We start from the raw sequence: 15,259 nt of genomic DNA, 5'->3' as shown, positions 1-15,259 counted from the left end.
AGTACTAACCAAAGCCAGTCAATTAAAAGGCAGGTGAGTAAAAACTGTCAACTGCATATGACACATCTGGCTTAAAATATTAGCCTGTCATCTCATAAAAAGCTAAATTCACAAGTCATTCCACAAGCAGAACTTATAAAGCCAGTTTCCTGTGGCATTGCATCTTATGATTGAATTACCCCATATGTAATAATACATGAGCTTTGAATGAAGCTGCTCCTGAGCTCAGGCATTTGTAGCTGCTGCTCCTTACCTCCTAATATTAAGGTATCACAGCTCAATGAACATACGGAATTTATGAAAAGTAAATCATTTACAAGCATTTTTTAAAAACTTACAAAATACCTTGAATCAAAAAAATACCAGTAAATCAGGGATTAACAACCCGTTTCCTTCAGAGGTTCTCAACTCCTCTTCCATACAGTTCTGACATTAAAAGTCAGCTTAACATAAACATGATGTATCTATGAGTTTAGGAAAACTTGAGCAACTTTCAATGCAAGTACTGTTCTACAAAAGCAACACGTGACATCTGTGCCTGCTTCTTATTTTTCCAACGAAGGTGTTGGAATTGAAACAGATCACATCACGAACCTCCAGAATCTTCTAGGAGATCGTTATCTGTTGCACTGGACAGATTTCCTGAACAGTAAGTCAGAACATAAGATACATTTCCTAGTGATTACTGCATGCAGAGAATGTTATTTTAAATGAACAAAGCTAAAGGTCAAGTGACCTCAATCTCTAACGTCACAGAATTAATTTCAAAAAAAGTCTTTTCCTTGTCTTCTGTTTCTTTCTACCTTTCTGTCCAAAAGGGTAGGAGAGTTCAAGCTGAACAGAAATTGGACAGTTGACTAGAATTTTTTTTACTTCAGCCCATAAATCCAAGCACATATGACATTTTATAAGGGGTTTAAATCTTTATACACATCAAGGTTTTTGTTGTCGTTTGTTTTTTTAATACCTATGAAAGATAGTGTGTCCACTAGGAATAATTTAGCATGGCTAAAATTTTAATAATAATAATTGCAAATAATCTTCATGGTATGATTTATTAATTCTAAAATGAATGCAGTGATACTAAAGAGAGGTACACACCTAACACACTTTTAGAAAAAAATGCTTTCCCAAAGTGCTTAAATATGATGCTGTGGTTCAAAAGAATCCTCAGTTGCTTAGCCTCAGCACCTCACGCGATTCATAATACTGCCCTCATGAGGTTTTCTAGAAAATGATTCAGTCAACTGACTTCCCTAGATGATCATGAGCTGATGTTCTGAAGCTTTATCATATTATTGCAAAAAAAAAAAAAAACTAAGATTTACAGACTACCAAAATTAGACAGCAAGAGAATACAGTATCTTACATCATCTTACAGTATCAAACCACTGCAGCATGTAAAGCACTGCTTTCCAGTACTTCCTTATAAACGGGCTAGACTACACTAAACGTCAGCGACTGCCAAACTCCCGAAATCTCGCTGCATCCAACTGATTCATACATTAAGATAACATGAGGTTGAATGTCTGACAACACTCTGGACAGCCGCACATCCAAAAAGTATAATGTTTGAATTTATCAATTCTCCATAATAAAATTGGGGTGGGGGGAAAAAGAACAACTCCCGGCTGTTCTATTTCCCTTAGATTTTCAAAGGATCATCTCAATCATCAAGAGATGAACAAAGGAGCATGTATAAAACATTTCAGAAAGAAAGGAGTAGATAAAACGCAACTGCATTAACAAGTGCATTAGCAGTCAAACCATGTAAATCATTACAGCCCACATTTTTGCACATCCAGCAGAAAAGAGATAGTTAAGCTATCGTATAAGAATGTTCAACAAATTCAAGTTCTGGACTGTGGATATAATTCTGGACCTCACTGGATTCTCGTCCTAAATACTGTGCTGTTCTACAATAGAAGGGACCAAATAAACACTAGGTTCAGTTGCAGTCACCCCTTCTACAAATACAGAGACCTGGAACATGCCATCCTACCATCTCCTGCTAGGAAAAAGCATTCCACTGAGAGAGAAAGAGAAGGGAAGGAAAACAGGTCATTTCCTTTGTTCCCATCAGGATGCAAGAAGTAAACTGTTAGCAATAGGCAGTCTGGGAGTCTCTTAATAGTAACTAGCACAAAGAAAGTTATGTGAAAAATGGACAGAGTGTTTCCATATAAGGATATTAAATAATATTTTAAAACAATCACTTTAGAGTGACTGCAACAACCCTCCCTACAAGCAGATTGGTCCTCCTGAAACGTCATCTTTCTTTTCATCTGATGCTATACAGCTTTGAGTGTTTCTTAAGTATACGACAACCAAAAAAGCAACTACAAAAGAAAACAGCAAAGTAAGTAGGTTTCTGAGTGCCGGAACTGACCTCAACAACACTAGTACTGTGCAGTCACTTTTCCAGACTTAAAGCAGACAAGAGGAAAAACAATAATATTTCAACAAAATATCACATCCTGATTTCTCAGTCACAAAACCCTATGAAAGAAGCATCAGATTCAAGTAGTGAGGCATGAACCTAAAAAAAAAGAATTTAGAGCTTCTCAAAGTGTCTTGCATACCAAAAAATATGGAAGTCCAGTGGGGGGAAAAGAAAAAAAAAATCTCACTGTATTCCAAACTGGAAATGGGCATATTAAACTACAAAGCAATTAATTCAAGGCTATTTTTTGTAGCTGACATTAGCAATTTTCTATGAATCGCTCAACTCCATCAAACAACAGCGAGTCCAGCAGAGCTTGTTCTCTGATCATGCTTTGTAGGGAGCGTGTCTCTATCTCACAGGTTAGAAATCCCATCAGAGGATTTCTCAATAAGAACAACCAGCTCCCTCCATACCAAAGGCTGGGGATGATTCCATTTTCTTCTATCAGAAACAGTTGTCACCAACTGAAAAAATCCTCTTCTACACGTTAACAGTTTATTATATATCTCTGCATTGCCCTGGTTGAGGAAACTGAGCACAGCACTTTCACCAACCCAGAATTCATAACGCAACAGCAAATACAACAAAAAAGACGCACTACAGCACTCGCAGATAGATCAAATTAAGTGCTTACCACCTGCTTTATCTTAGAATTCACATTCAGCGCTCATGAATTTTACAATTTTTCTTTTTGATAATGTGTTTGAACCACTGACACACGATATAGACTACTACCTTTATTAATGGGAATGCAGTGCTTTTCATTTCAGTGTCTTTAAAAGCCCTCCTGATGTTAAGATAAGTCCTGTCACAACTTCTACATTGAAAATGCAGTATATTGCACTTCTGTGACTTAACAGCATGCATACACACAGAAAAGGGAGGCAAGAACTAAGGAGGTGACAGGGAAGAACTATGTCTACATGCTGTTCTTTAAAGGAAAACGAAAGGTCTAAAAATAAGTGCATGAATATGGAGTTCTGATCCTAAATTTCCATTTCAGTATTAACATGTTACTTCAGACAACTCATTTTCTTATCATTGTTTCAATGAATACAGTCATTGAAAAAGCACAATAGAGGCAGTGATATAACTCACTTTAACGACCAGCTTTTGCACTTCCTACACAAGTAGATTTTAGCAGTATTTTCCCAGAATTGCTGTATCACAGAAGAATACCACACAGCAGTCCTACAAATATGAAAAGCAGATTTTTTTTTTTTTTTTAAGTAAAAAAGGTAAACGCATTAGCCATGATCACTCATCAGGAAAGAGGCAACTCTACCTCAGGGCTACAAAGCTTAACTATAGTTGTGCACATATTAAAAGCACAAGCATAGGAATTTAAGAAAACAGAGTTCTTTGATTTCACACAATGCATAGCATAAAACGATTTAAAAAACTAACTTGCTGCTCTTATATCATGCTTAAGTCCCATAATACTACATCGGCTGTATCCTGCATGCAAATGATAACTTAAGAAAAAAATTGAAGCGCTTGTTGCAACTGCTGCCAGATCTAAGTGGTTTTCTGTAGCTGCAGACCCTGCCTTTCTACTTCTGCATCCCCTTGTCCCCTGCAACTAGCACTTGGTGCTGCAATTTTAAAAGCATCTGAGGAATGCCAAATGGATAAAGAACTTCCTGCTTCCCTCCACACCCTGCATCTCTGGCTCAATTATGCTGGGCAGACCACAGCAGCACAGACAGGCCTTGTCCATGTCTAAAAAATCACGTATGCCTTGCTTTAAGAACAAATAAAAACGCGAACAAAACAGTCTATAATCTTAAGCCTATGTGGGGGGAAGAGGGGGACATAAAAAAGCAGGGTTTATGCTCGGATGTGCTTCTCCCCTCCTCACGCAGGAGCTCAAAAATCCCTCCCTCGCCCCATCAGAGGGAGAGGCCGCCGGGACCGCCGGGTCAGAGCCTCGGCAGCAGGAACGGCGGGACGCAGCAGCGGGCAGATGCCGCGGGGGGAAGGAGGGGGGGGGCGGCCGGGGCTGCCCGTGGGGCCCAGGCCCGAGCGCCAGGGGCCGGGCCGGGCCAGGGCCAAGCCCCCGCGGGACGACGGGCCCACCCCGCCAGGCTCAAGCGCTCCGCCGGGCCGGGGGTCGCGGGGGCGGGCGGGCGGGCAGGCAGGGCCGGCGGCGCGGGGCCCCGCGCTTACCTGAGCCCGAGGCCCCCGAGCCTGCGCCACCTCCGCCGCTCCCGGCTGCCTCCCCTGCCGAGCCCTCCCGCATCCCACACACCACCGCGGCGAGCGCCTAACTACCTTCTCGCGACTCTATGATCGCAGCCGCCTCCCGGGATAGCCAGGAGACACGGCTTCAGGACTACAGAGAAGAGGGATAGAGCGTCTCTTCCGCCTGCCTGAGTGGCAGCGCGGGCGGGGAACCCGGCCTCGCCCGGGGTGTTGCCATGGCGACTGTGGCGCCCTGCTCGGCGCCGGGCCTGGGCCTGGGCCTGGGGCCGAGGCTGCCCCGGGGGTCCCTTTCCTCTCGCGGAACCTCCCCTCACGCACCGGGGCAGTTTTAATCTCAAACGACAAAGTATTCAGTGCACAACATGTATTGTTAAAAAACCCACACCTCAGAGAGGAGAGGCGCTTCTTTTCCTCGGACTCCCCACGCAGGCACTTTCGGGCCGCAGCCGGGCTGCGCGGGAGATGTGGCCCCGCGCAGTTCACCCGCTAAAGCGCTGACTTCCTAACTGCACCTCCGCTGCAGGCCTTACTCTCATAACTATTCAGCTTACCTCGTGCAGTTGTCTTAGATTTCTAGAAAAGACAAGAGTTGAATGTCAAAAAAAAAGATACTGTCAGATTCGGTACTACTATTCCTGTAATAAATGGAGGCGCCCACGCCGCTGCTTGCAGGGCCTGCCCTGAGGGGCAGGTTTTCTTCCCAGCTTCACCCAGGCCGCAGGGCAGCGCTGCCCTCCTCTCCGGTGGCGAGGGCAGCCGGGGGTCTCCGTGCAACGGCGGAGGAGACGGCACCTGGGCAGGCCCCGGTGCGGCACTGGGGGAGAGCTGGCCCTCGCCCCCAAATCCTGGCCCTCGGTGGCAGCCCCCCTCCAGCCGTCCCCGCCAGCTCCCCTTCCCAGGAGACCCGCTGCAGCCCCCCTGCTCCCGGCGAGGGGCTCCCGCCGCCCGGCGTCCAGCAGACCCGGTCTCCCAAACACAGGCGCTCCCCGGAGCGGCATTCCCACACATAGAAAAAAAGCAGTTTCTTCGCTTTCTTTGAATGCCCGTGTCTCATTTCCCATGTGTGCTTTGAGCTTTGCCATAATACAATGCGGTCAGTTTGTTTTTTCAAGGAGGCGGTGTAATCTGTATTATGGAAACAGTGACTGCATGCATATTTTCATAACTGGGCTCTTGAAAGGAAAAACAGTTAAATTGCAGGTTGGCAAAGTAACCTGGCACAATCACACTAGTTTTATGCTTTTTTCCCTGGGTAAATCTGTAGCTTAGTTATCGACTAATAGTTAATATAACATCAGGACTTAACATGCTAAAAAAACTCAGTCTGGGGATAATAACCCAGCATATCCCTTTTTTCCTAATGCCTCCTGTGTCACAAGCAGCCTCTTCTCTTTTGTCTAGAATAGCTGGGGCTTCACATTTTCTCAAGACAGAACAATGCCATTGCACAATATCACTTTAAATATCTTTTGGGAAATCTGCACTAAAACACTAAAAACTCCTGGTACAGTGTACACCGACTCTCCCTGTTATCAGTGAGTGGCTTGCTCCAACATGAGGACCCTCTCCCAATCCCAACGGCCTCGCAGAGAAAAAAAGTAGAAGAAATGCTCGTCTCATGGGGGCCACACATCACATGTTACCCCTCAAAGTGGTCACTTCACTCCAATTAAATTAAATGATAGCCAGTGTGAGATTAGTAATGACTTTGAATTATACAAGTCTGTCTTACTTCATCAACTTTACATCCTGCAAACTTAAATTTTGGCTTCCGTCATGTACAAACGGTCTAGGTCTGGAGCTATGCGCATGAGCTGATCTTAAACAATGCAACACAGTCAGAGCCTATTCCACTTAAAAAATCCCCTTGTCAATTTTTTTTATCCTTATTTCCAACCCAAATACCTTTCAGCTTTTAGATTGACTTCATCTACGGCAGGTTTCAGGGGTAGTCCTAGTAGTGGGAAAGCTTTTAGTATGATGGGTATGATAGACAGTGGGAAATCTAGCTTAAGCTGTGTGGCATCTGACTGTAATGAAGTTTTTAATGCATGTTTGTTTGCTTTTCAGTTGCTCCTCCATATGTGAAGCAATTTTTTCTCCAAAATACTGGGCAAAAATGCATGTACTCGTTTTACATACGCTATCGTTATCTTCTCTTGCATCATTGCGTTTCCTTCCATTTAAGCACAGGGTGATGGCATGCATGTTCTAGGCGGTATCGAGGATGCCAGGATACATATGCCTAGAGTGTAAATGATACCTGCAGCCGGATTAAAGAACCAGATCACTTTCTAATGGTGAAACAGTGTTACACGGCTCAAGTGCTCAGTACACCACCACCAAGATTAAAGCAAAATATCAGCAGCAGTTCAGGAAAGGGTTGTTCCAACGTAAGAGCTGCAAGGACCGGATTCAGAAAAGCCCCTAGTAATCCATCTGAACACTTTGCAGAGGACAGACTTTGTATGTGCGATCTAGAAACAACCCGTTTGACTTACAGTTTTGAATACCAAGAGGCATAGTTCTATTTTGCCTGCATTTTCATCCACTAAGCAAACAGAGTTGCAGTTCACAACAGGAAAATGTGGAAGTGAGACAAATGCTACTGAAGGCAGACTGGCATTATTTGCTACTTCACATTGTGCTCATATCATCAACTGAGCATTGATGTGGTCTGAGTAAGAACAAGATAAAAGTCAATGAAAGTGCAACCAGGTTCCGTTTCCTAGGACAAAGTGTAATACTGTTATAACACAAAGTACTACTATACGCTACCTTCTTGGAGGAATTAAAAGATGATATTTCAGCCATCTGTAGAGATTAAGGTTTTCTTTTAGATTATTCCACGGATATCTGTATAGATGTTTCATATTATCCCCAAAGGAACAATAATGACAACTTTTCTTTCTTTCATTAAATTTGAACACTGTGATGCACAAGGGCTTTTACACACATAAACTGATATTACAAACAACTATTTAGCACCTAAAGAAATTACAAGAAAATATCGTGGACAATGCCAGAATAGAGATTGGCATCCACAGAGTCAACTGGAAGCTAGTGCTTTCCCACGTTTGTCATTCCCTTCATTTGGCAGGATGTAGTGCAATGGGTGAAACACTATTCAGAAATTTAAAATGCCTTATTACTGAGAAATACAAATAAATGTTGGAAGTCATTAGTGAGTAAACTGGCTGACCAACTGGCATACCAAATTTCCAGGGAACTCACAGTCCTCCCCAAACAGTCCAGTTTTGTAAAGCACTTTCCTAAGTAAAATGACATTTCTAAGTAAAAATGAACAATTTCTTCTTTGCTCTTCCCATTTTTTATATTACTGGAAACCAACTTCACTTTTAAGAAAAGAATCAGAACTGACAAAACAGACACACACCACGGTCCAGGTACCAGAATGCAGCATAAGGAAGACCACTTCGGGTAAGAGCAAAGATCAATTACAGCCAGTGCCCTACCTCTGCAGTGCCCAGTAGCAGATGCTTAGGAGAAGATAAAAGTAACACTGTGTCTGTATATCCTCCCAGCTTCCGGCAATCTGCGGCTCAGGGACTTCCTGAGCCAGAAGTTTTATCTTGATAGTTTTCTCTTCCATGAATTTTTCTAGTTGCTTTTTGAACCCATCTCAACTTTTGGCATTAATAGCATCCTGTGACAATGAGTTTTACAGCGTAATTACGCACTTTGTGAAAATGTACTTTTGTTTGTTTTTAAATCTGTTAAGAGACTTGTTATGAAACTGCAGTATGCAGGATCACTGAATAGCAGAACTGGAACTATTTGGTGCCTGTAATTGAGAAATGCCGTATTGCAGAAATCTATCCAGACTGCATGGCCACAAAACACGTACCACATTCTTGCTCTTCTCTCACAAGTATTAGTAGAGGTTCAAAGAGGAAAAATCATTGTATCTTGCAACACTGTTCCTCCTAAATGGTTTAATAGTCTAGAAGTATCAACGCAGTGAATGGCAGTCTGACTGTGAAGCACCCATTCCCATAACTATTATTTCTGAATGATTTTTTTTTTATTATTCTTCTCTTGGAAGCTCTAATTGCTTTTATAAAAGTTCCTGATATGGCCTGGTTTGTATTATCAAAAGCACAATTAGATTCCTTCCTTGAATTCAAATCTTAACTTTGTATGGAGTCACGTCTTAGCAAGTTAGAAATATCTCATGCATTCAGCAAAAAATATTTTGTATCTTTTGTTCTGCTCATTAACAGAGAAAATAGTATGGTACTGATTATCATAAAATAAATACCACCATATAACTGAAGGTTAAATTGAGTTTTGAGAGAAAAAACAACCCTACATTGCTTGGCATCATTTTGATTAAATTAAAACAAAACAGAAGATATATTCCTTAGACAAAATAAAACTCTTTTTTTTTTCGGTTATGAGATCCCATTTAACTTGATTTTATTTGGATTGGGTCTATTCTTCACATAGTCAAATATCTATGATTTAGCCTAAAATTATGTACGATTCCTGTAATGGGTGAGCTATCAACATCTGTGTTGTATTATAAGAGCAGTACATGGAGATATTGGCCACAACTGTAAGACACTGAGCGTCTTCAGCTCTCACCAGGAGACAAAATTACTCAAGTCCTGTTTATCAACTTATTCCTAAGCATATGCATAAATCCTTTTCATTTCCATGAGATTTAAGTTTGTGTTTAAGATTCAGAATATTTGTGTATATTTTGCTAAATTAGAGTCCATGGCTCCAGGATCAAACCCCTTAAGAATAAATACATAGCAGCAGCACACTGTGCTTACCATCCTCTTTTAAAGGATGAGCAGATGAAAAAGTTCTTTGAGCAAAACTACAATGAATGTCAGATATGATAGTTTAGATATTCCTTGGGTTCTTCTTAGTATTTGAGTGTGGTGATAGACATAAATTTAACAGGGAATTTCCCATTCTCTGTTAGTGTTTGGTAAACTGATTATTTGATCAAAATACTTTTCTGAGTAGTGATTTATCTATGGGATCACTAACAGGGACAGCAGTTCAAAAATCTCAAAATTTCTATTTAGCTGTGTTTTTGCAGGCACGCCGCATGGTGAATTGGAAATCTCAGGTCCACTGGAAGCTGATCTCACTCCTGAGCCCTTTAAAAGTGTGGAGCTCAGAGCTGGAGTTCTGGTAGTATAAGAACATTAAACCAGTCCCTGTGGATGTACCAGGACACAAGCTACTTTAAAAGTTAGTTAGTAATCCAGAAGAAAATCTGCAAGGGATAAATATTTTCCCTTGATGAAAAAAATAAAGTCATTTTTAGTGATGCATTACTGGAAATGAGGACTGTTTTTTGAACGACAGCAGTCTCCAAGGAATAGAATTGTTATTTTTGTATTTACCAGCATGTACAAGCCTACCTTTTCAAGATGCTAATTATGGCAATGAAGAAGCAATATTTTACCTACAACACTTCTCAGGAATAAGATATATTTTGTGTCCTTTCACCATCAAAAGCCATTCTTTGAAGCGCTTCACAAACATTTCAAGAACTGGCAATTTTTGGTTCATTTTTCATTTGTTCATGGCTTCATTTTCTTAACTATTTTTCTGAATCGCAGAGATATTTCCTGCTCATGGTTGCTAAGAAGGAAATCGCGCTGCAACACGATAGTTGTTATTCAGGTAACATTTCTAGGTAAAAACAAACATTTTCTTCTTTGCTCTTCCAAATTTTTATATCACTGGAAATGAACTTCACTTTCAAGAAAAGAACCAGGACTGACAAAACAGACACACGCCGTTCCCAGTAACAGGGCTTGTCTCCAGTGTATTTTGTTAAGAATAGGGACGACACAGCTGAGAATGAATCAGGCATAATCAGAGGAGGTGTTCCAAGCCTCTCCTGGGTTCTTAGGAACTAGAATTTCCTGAGACACTTGAGAAAGGTGAAATAGTTCCCATCCCTAGCCCTGAAGAGTTTTCAGTTAACTTCATGGTCATGTCTTTACCGATTTCTTTCAACATCTGCAATGTATATTTAAAACAATACCATTTGTCCTTGCTGATGCTATTCTTTACAAAGTGACATCTGATGTGATTTCCCATAAATTGCATAGGAAAGAGATCTACCAGAATCCTGATAAACCACAGTCTGTGGAAGGAGGCTAACTTTGGAAGGGGACAAAATTAAACTCTAGTTCTCCTGCTAGGAAACATGACATAGAATGGGCTCCTTGGGCATGAAACAATGTTTATTTCCCATAGCTCTTTCCCCTGCCTTTAATACTTTTGCAAGAGCTGTCCGTAACATTAATGAGAAGTATTTGAACTGACACGGCCTAGGCAGAAATTCAGTGTAGTTTCCTGGTGAATAGGATGATCAGGCTTTTTAGATACTGATTTACAGAAATTAGATTTTAAGCTCTGGGACAGGGCCCATCATTCACCTCACTAACTTCCCTCCAACGTTGTTAACACAGAGTTATGTTTGTCCAGTAACACTACAGTGTCCTGTAGAAAGTCAAATGCAGAAAACAAGGTGCTGAAGAGTTAAGTGCAGAGCAGCTCCCCAGCGCAGCCCAGCGGGTCCTGACAGCGGTCACTGGAAATGTTTCTGTTGGGAAGGTGCTTTAATAAGGTGGGGAGGCATGATGATCAGGTCAGACCAAGGGGAAGTTTCAAAGGCTGATCCCAGAGGTTTGCGTGTAGGTCACTTTGGACAGGAAGGCATGGAGCTCAGTTCTAATGATGATTTGGAAAAATTAGTTTCCTCATTATGTGAGGAAAGAGCTCCTAACACTGTCTCAATATTTCCACAACGTGACGCGCAGCTAGTGTTCCTCACTGCTCATGATTCCCTGGAAGTTGGCATTTCACAGGAAAAAACCGAGACAGAAGATGCACAAAAAGTGCAGGGATGGATACAGGATTAGGGCAACAAGGATATACAGCAGCAAACAGAGGAAGGCTGGGTGTGGATTTGTAACCCATTTCACTATTTTTGCAACTATATAAATCTTGATTCCTTCTTCCACAGAACTCTAGTCACATCACCACTGAGGGAGAAGCGCAGCGCGGGTGTCCATTTCCCAATCTTGAAGCGTGGCAGTGACAGTCCTACTAAAAAAAGGTGTTGAGTGCTACATCATTAGCAGCAGTCATAGAGCATTACTCGTCCCTCTTGCAAAACACTCATGCTGTCTTTCAGTCATTGCTCCTCTTTCTTCAGAAAAAGAACTGACAGAGGAAGTGACAATTTGAGGCAAACCACTTCTGCTTGTTTCCTGAAGAAATGATCTTGAGATAAATCCTATGGTGAAATAGTTTGATACTTTAATTTTGTAATGACCTGCACATTTGACCAGCACTCATTCTTACGTATCAATCTCCTGATGTGTCACACTGCTCTGAAGACACATAGGCGCTGCTGACATGCAGGGACCCCATGGAGGCCCCCCTTTCTGTGAAAGGCGTTAGGTGAATAATAAACTCCAACTGAACCTCTCCTCTTGGGTGAAACAGTTGCATTTTAAAGGATAATTCAGAGAGGGAGAGATCCTGAGAAAACTCAAGCTCCCTAAATAAAGAACAGGTTTTGTCTAACATATCTGTATTTCTAAATCTCCTTGCCTTAATATCAGCACTAATTAGAAGACAAATATACCACAAAGTCCATCTGTAATAGAATTGAAACAGCTGATTCCTCACCTTTTCTTAAGTCTGATCCGAAAGCTAGGGCAAGCTCCCCTTGAGATTACTGGGCTTTGAATCCATTTTTCAATCTCTAGTTTCTCTTATTCATACAAGCAATAGTGGGTTTGTGCATAGGCTTCACACTGAATGTTATTTTCTTCTCTGTCTTTCAGATGCTTAAAAATTTAGGGCTGGGAAGGAGCAGAGGCAAGTAGGTACGGGAGACTCTACAAGTTATAAACCAGGAGTGCTCTGCAGGCTGCATGTCAGCTTCCACAAGGCAATTTAGATAAACATTGCTAGTGGGATGCTTTGGGGCTGAGTTAAGCCCTAGGGAGACTGCAGAGCTGGCCACAGCAGCTCTTCTGTCCCACAGATATAGGGCACGTACCCCAGGGCAAGCATTGCCGGTAAGAGCCTGCATCCCCCTGAGCAGCCCTCCTGGTAACTCTGTGCCTGGTATTTGTCCTGATTATGTCAGGAAAAGAGGGAAAACACAATCACTTCTAATCCCAAAGCCCCTCTTGCTATGGTATGGCTTCTGTGCAATTGTTCTCAGTTTGAATACCACTTCCGCCCTTTTTCACAGGCTGCAAAGCCCCCTATGTATCCCCCCTAGAATGATTTAATAAATAGATGGCTGGAACAGTAACAGATGCAGTGACGTTAGGGGTCATTTGTTAATGAGTTACTTTGCCACAACAACATCATGTGTTTGAGTTGAGAGGAATCCAGCGGGGACTTGATCTATAAGCAGTGATTTCTTTACTTAACATCCCAAGTAAAACATCATGCACGCTGATTTGTGTTTACTTTAAGATATTAGAACCTGTTCATTTCTGGGAGTTTAAATTAATTCCTGGTGTTGTGACACTAACACCAACAGAAGCCATGGTGTGCTGAAGCTGATGGGGTCTCCAGGGCCTCCTGCAACTGTGGCAGTCAAGACCCCTATACGTGTAACTAGACCAGTGAGCGCCTCGCACTGACCAACTCACTAAGGGTAACTTATGCAATTCCGCTCCCCTTCCAGATCAGGGAACGGGGTGATTAAAAATGGAGGCTGTTGCCAGCGGCCAAAAGCTAATAACTGGGACAAGGAAAAGAAACAAACGCAAGAAACTGAAATACCAAGAATGGAAAAGCGTAAGTAAGGAGGTTTTTTTCTATGTTTTTAAGTAGAAAGGTCGATTTACTCTGTGATTATTAAACATGTGTTCCCCCAGAGGAATAATTGTGTGGGATTAGGTGATTGGGAAGAACGAGTTGCTCAGCAATAAGTAGAAAGGGAAGGTGGGGTGAGGGCAGCAGAGGTAAAGCAAGCCGTGCTCTGGGTTCCCCTCGCAGGGCGAAGGCCCAGGGGGCCGCGCGGGTCCCACGCGTGCCTGCCGGCTGGCGCAGGAGAGCACGCAGCCCCTTTATCGGAGGAAATTCGGAGTTCCGCGCTCTCGCGCTCTCGGGCAAGTGGCAAGGGTGGGGCTTTCCTGTGCTTACGGGCAAAGATAGCTGGCGTTTCTTCCCCTTTTCTTTTATTGTTCTTCAGTGGTGTTTTCTATAATATCATTATTATCATCATAAATACAGATGTTATTCAGTTTCAGCCTGTGTTCTGGGCTTCTTCCTGTTCACCTCTGAGATATCTCTCTCGCCGCAGCGGGTTCCTTCGCACACTCTCCGCTCCCTAATACCAGGGACTTTTCTGACTTATTGCAAGCAGCCGCACTTTGACAGACTGCATAGCCCCCAGTCACACATTCCTTCTGGCCTTGCACGTTGGAATTTACAGTTATAAATAATTTAAGTAAACTGTATGTATTTCATATATGGCTGGAAGAGGAGATAACTCCTCTTAACTCCGTTTACCAGGCAGCCTCTGTTAGGGAGACATTTTCCATGCTAGAAATGTTTACAGCTGCTCAGGCGGAGGCAGTCCATGTGAGGCTGCGGTTGCTGAGTGTTAGCATGTCCATACTGTGTGGGCCCATGAGTTGCCCGTTGTCTTTTGTTTCCTTGTTTTGGGTGTCTTATGGCTACAGTTTGTCTTCCTGTCGGAATAACACGAAATGAAAGGGCACATCCGCTGTGCCGTGACCTTGCTGTCCTCCTCCGGTGACCAACTCTCAGGCCCCTCTGTGCCTGGCTCCGATGCAAGCAGGGTGTTGCTCAGCGTTAACCCATCAGTCACGTCCTCAGCTGTCGATGCATGTGATTCCTTTAACCCTTGCTTTATCATTTCTTCTGCTGCTTTCACACACGGGCATACTCATTCATATTTCATTCATACCAGTCTTAATATTTCCATTATACATCCCTGCATGTCATGGTGCACACTGTAAATCCCTGCTTACTTAGGGGCAGGAATATGGTATTTTCCTCTCTGTGATCTCCTCTACACTAGAAAGATACCAACTGAAACCAAAGCTAGCCAAGTCAGTTTAAATGTCAGTATGAATGCACCTTTAGTTTTCCTTATAATAGTTTAACTTATTTAAGAGAAACAAACAGAAAACAAAAACAAAAAAAATTTAAATCTAAATAAGCCTTTCTCATAGTGCCCAGTGGAAAGCCACTGGATGGCAACTCTCTGCGAGTGCTGAGGTGCTGAGGCAGCTAGTGAGATCTTTTTTCTTTCTACCGTGGCTGTAACAGCAGCATCTGCACTGCAAACACTTGCTGCATCTGCCAGCCTGGAGGGCTGTGCGCTGCTTGGCAGGCAGTTGCTGGCCCGCAAGGGCTGAACCAAAGTTTCTTTGCGAGGAAAATCCAAGATACCAGTGGCCCATGAAGAGACTGTACCAATCACAATGTCGGCATGGTCCTACAGATAACAAAAAGCTCTTGCAAACACATTGATACAGGCACTTAACTTGTTGACACATCATAAAGATTGTAGATGTACTTTAGCGATTACAGTCGTAAAGTAAAGTT

The 15,259-nt window shown here is 42.6% G+C and overlaps 1 protein-coding gene across 14 annotated transcripts in view; it reads right to left on the bottom strand.

Moving 5' to 3' along the window:
• Nucleotides 1-8,343, bottom strand: part of LOC104138862 (septin-2) — a 45,775-nt gene extending 37,432 nt beyond the window's left edge. For 2 of the 14 annotated variants that reach the window (XM_068911583.1, XM_068911590.1), the window contains exons 1-2: nt 4,721-4,830; nt 3,545-3,637 (exon numbers count right to left, since the gene is read on the bottom strand). Coding sequence is in view for 2 of the 14 variants with exons in the window: in XM_068911577.1 (XP_068767678.1) it covers nt 8,128-8,264 (137 nt within the window). In the remaining 12 variants the exon portion in view is untranslated. Of the gene's footprint in view, nt 1-3,544; nt 3,638-4,615; nt 4,831-5,036; nt 5,225-8,127 lie in introns of those variants that run through there. The other 12 variants (XM_068911582.1, XM_068911589.1, XM_068911584.1 and 9 more) reach the window with 11 other exon arrangements.
• Between the last annotated feature and the right edge of the window lie 6,916 nt (nt 8,344-15,259).

Source organism: Struthio camelus, chromosome 17 (assembly GCF_040807025.1).
Source record: "Struthio camelus isolate bStrCam1 chromosome 17, bStrCam1.hap1, whole genome shotgun sequence".
Classification (NCBI taxonomy): domain Eukaryota; kingdom Metazoa; phylum Chordata; class Aves; order Struthioniformes; family Struthionidae; genus Struthio; species Struthio camelus.
This window is presented reverse-complemented; position numbering and strand designations above follow the sequence as displayed.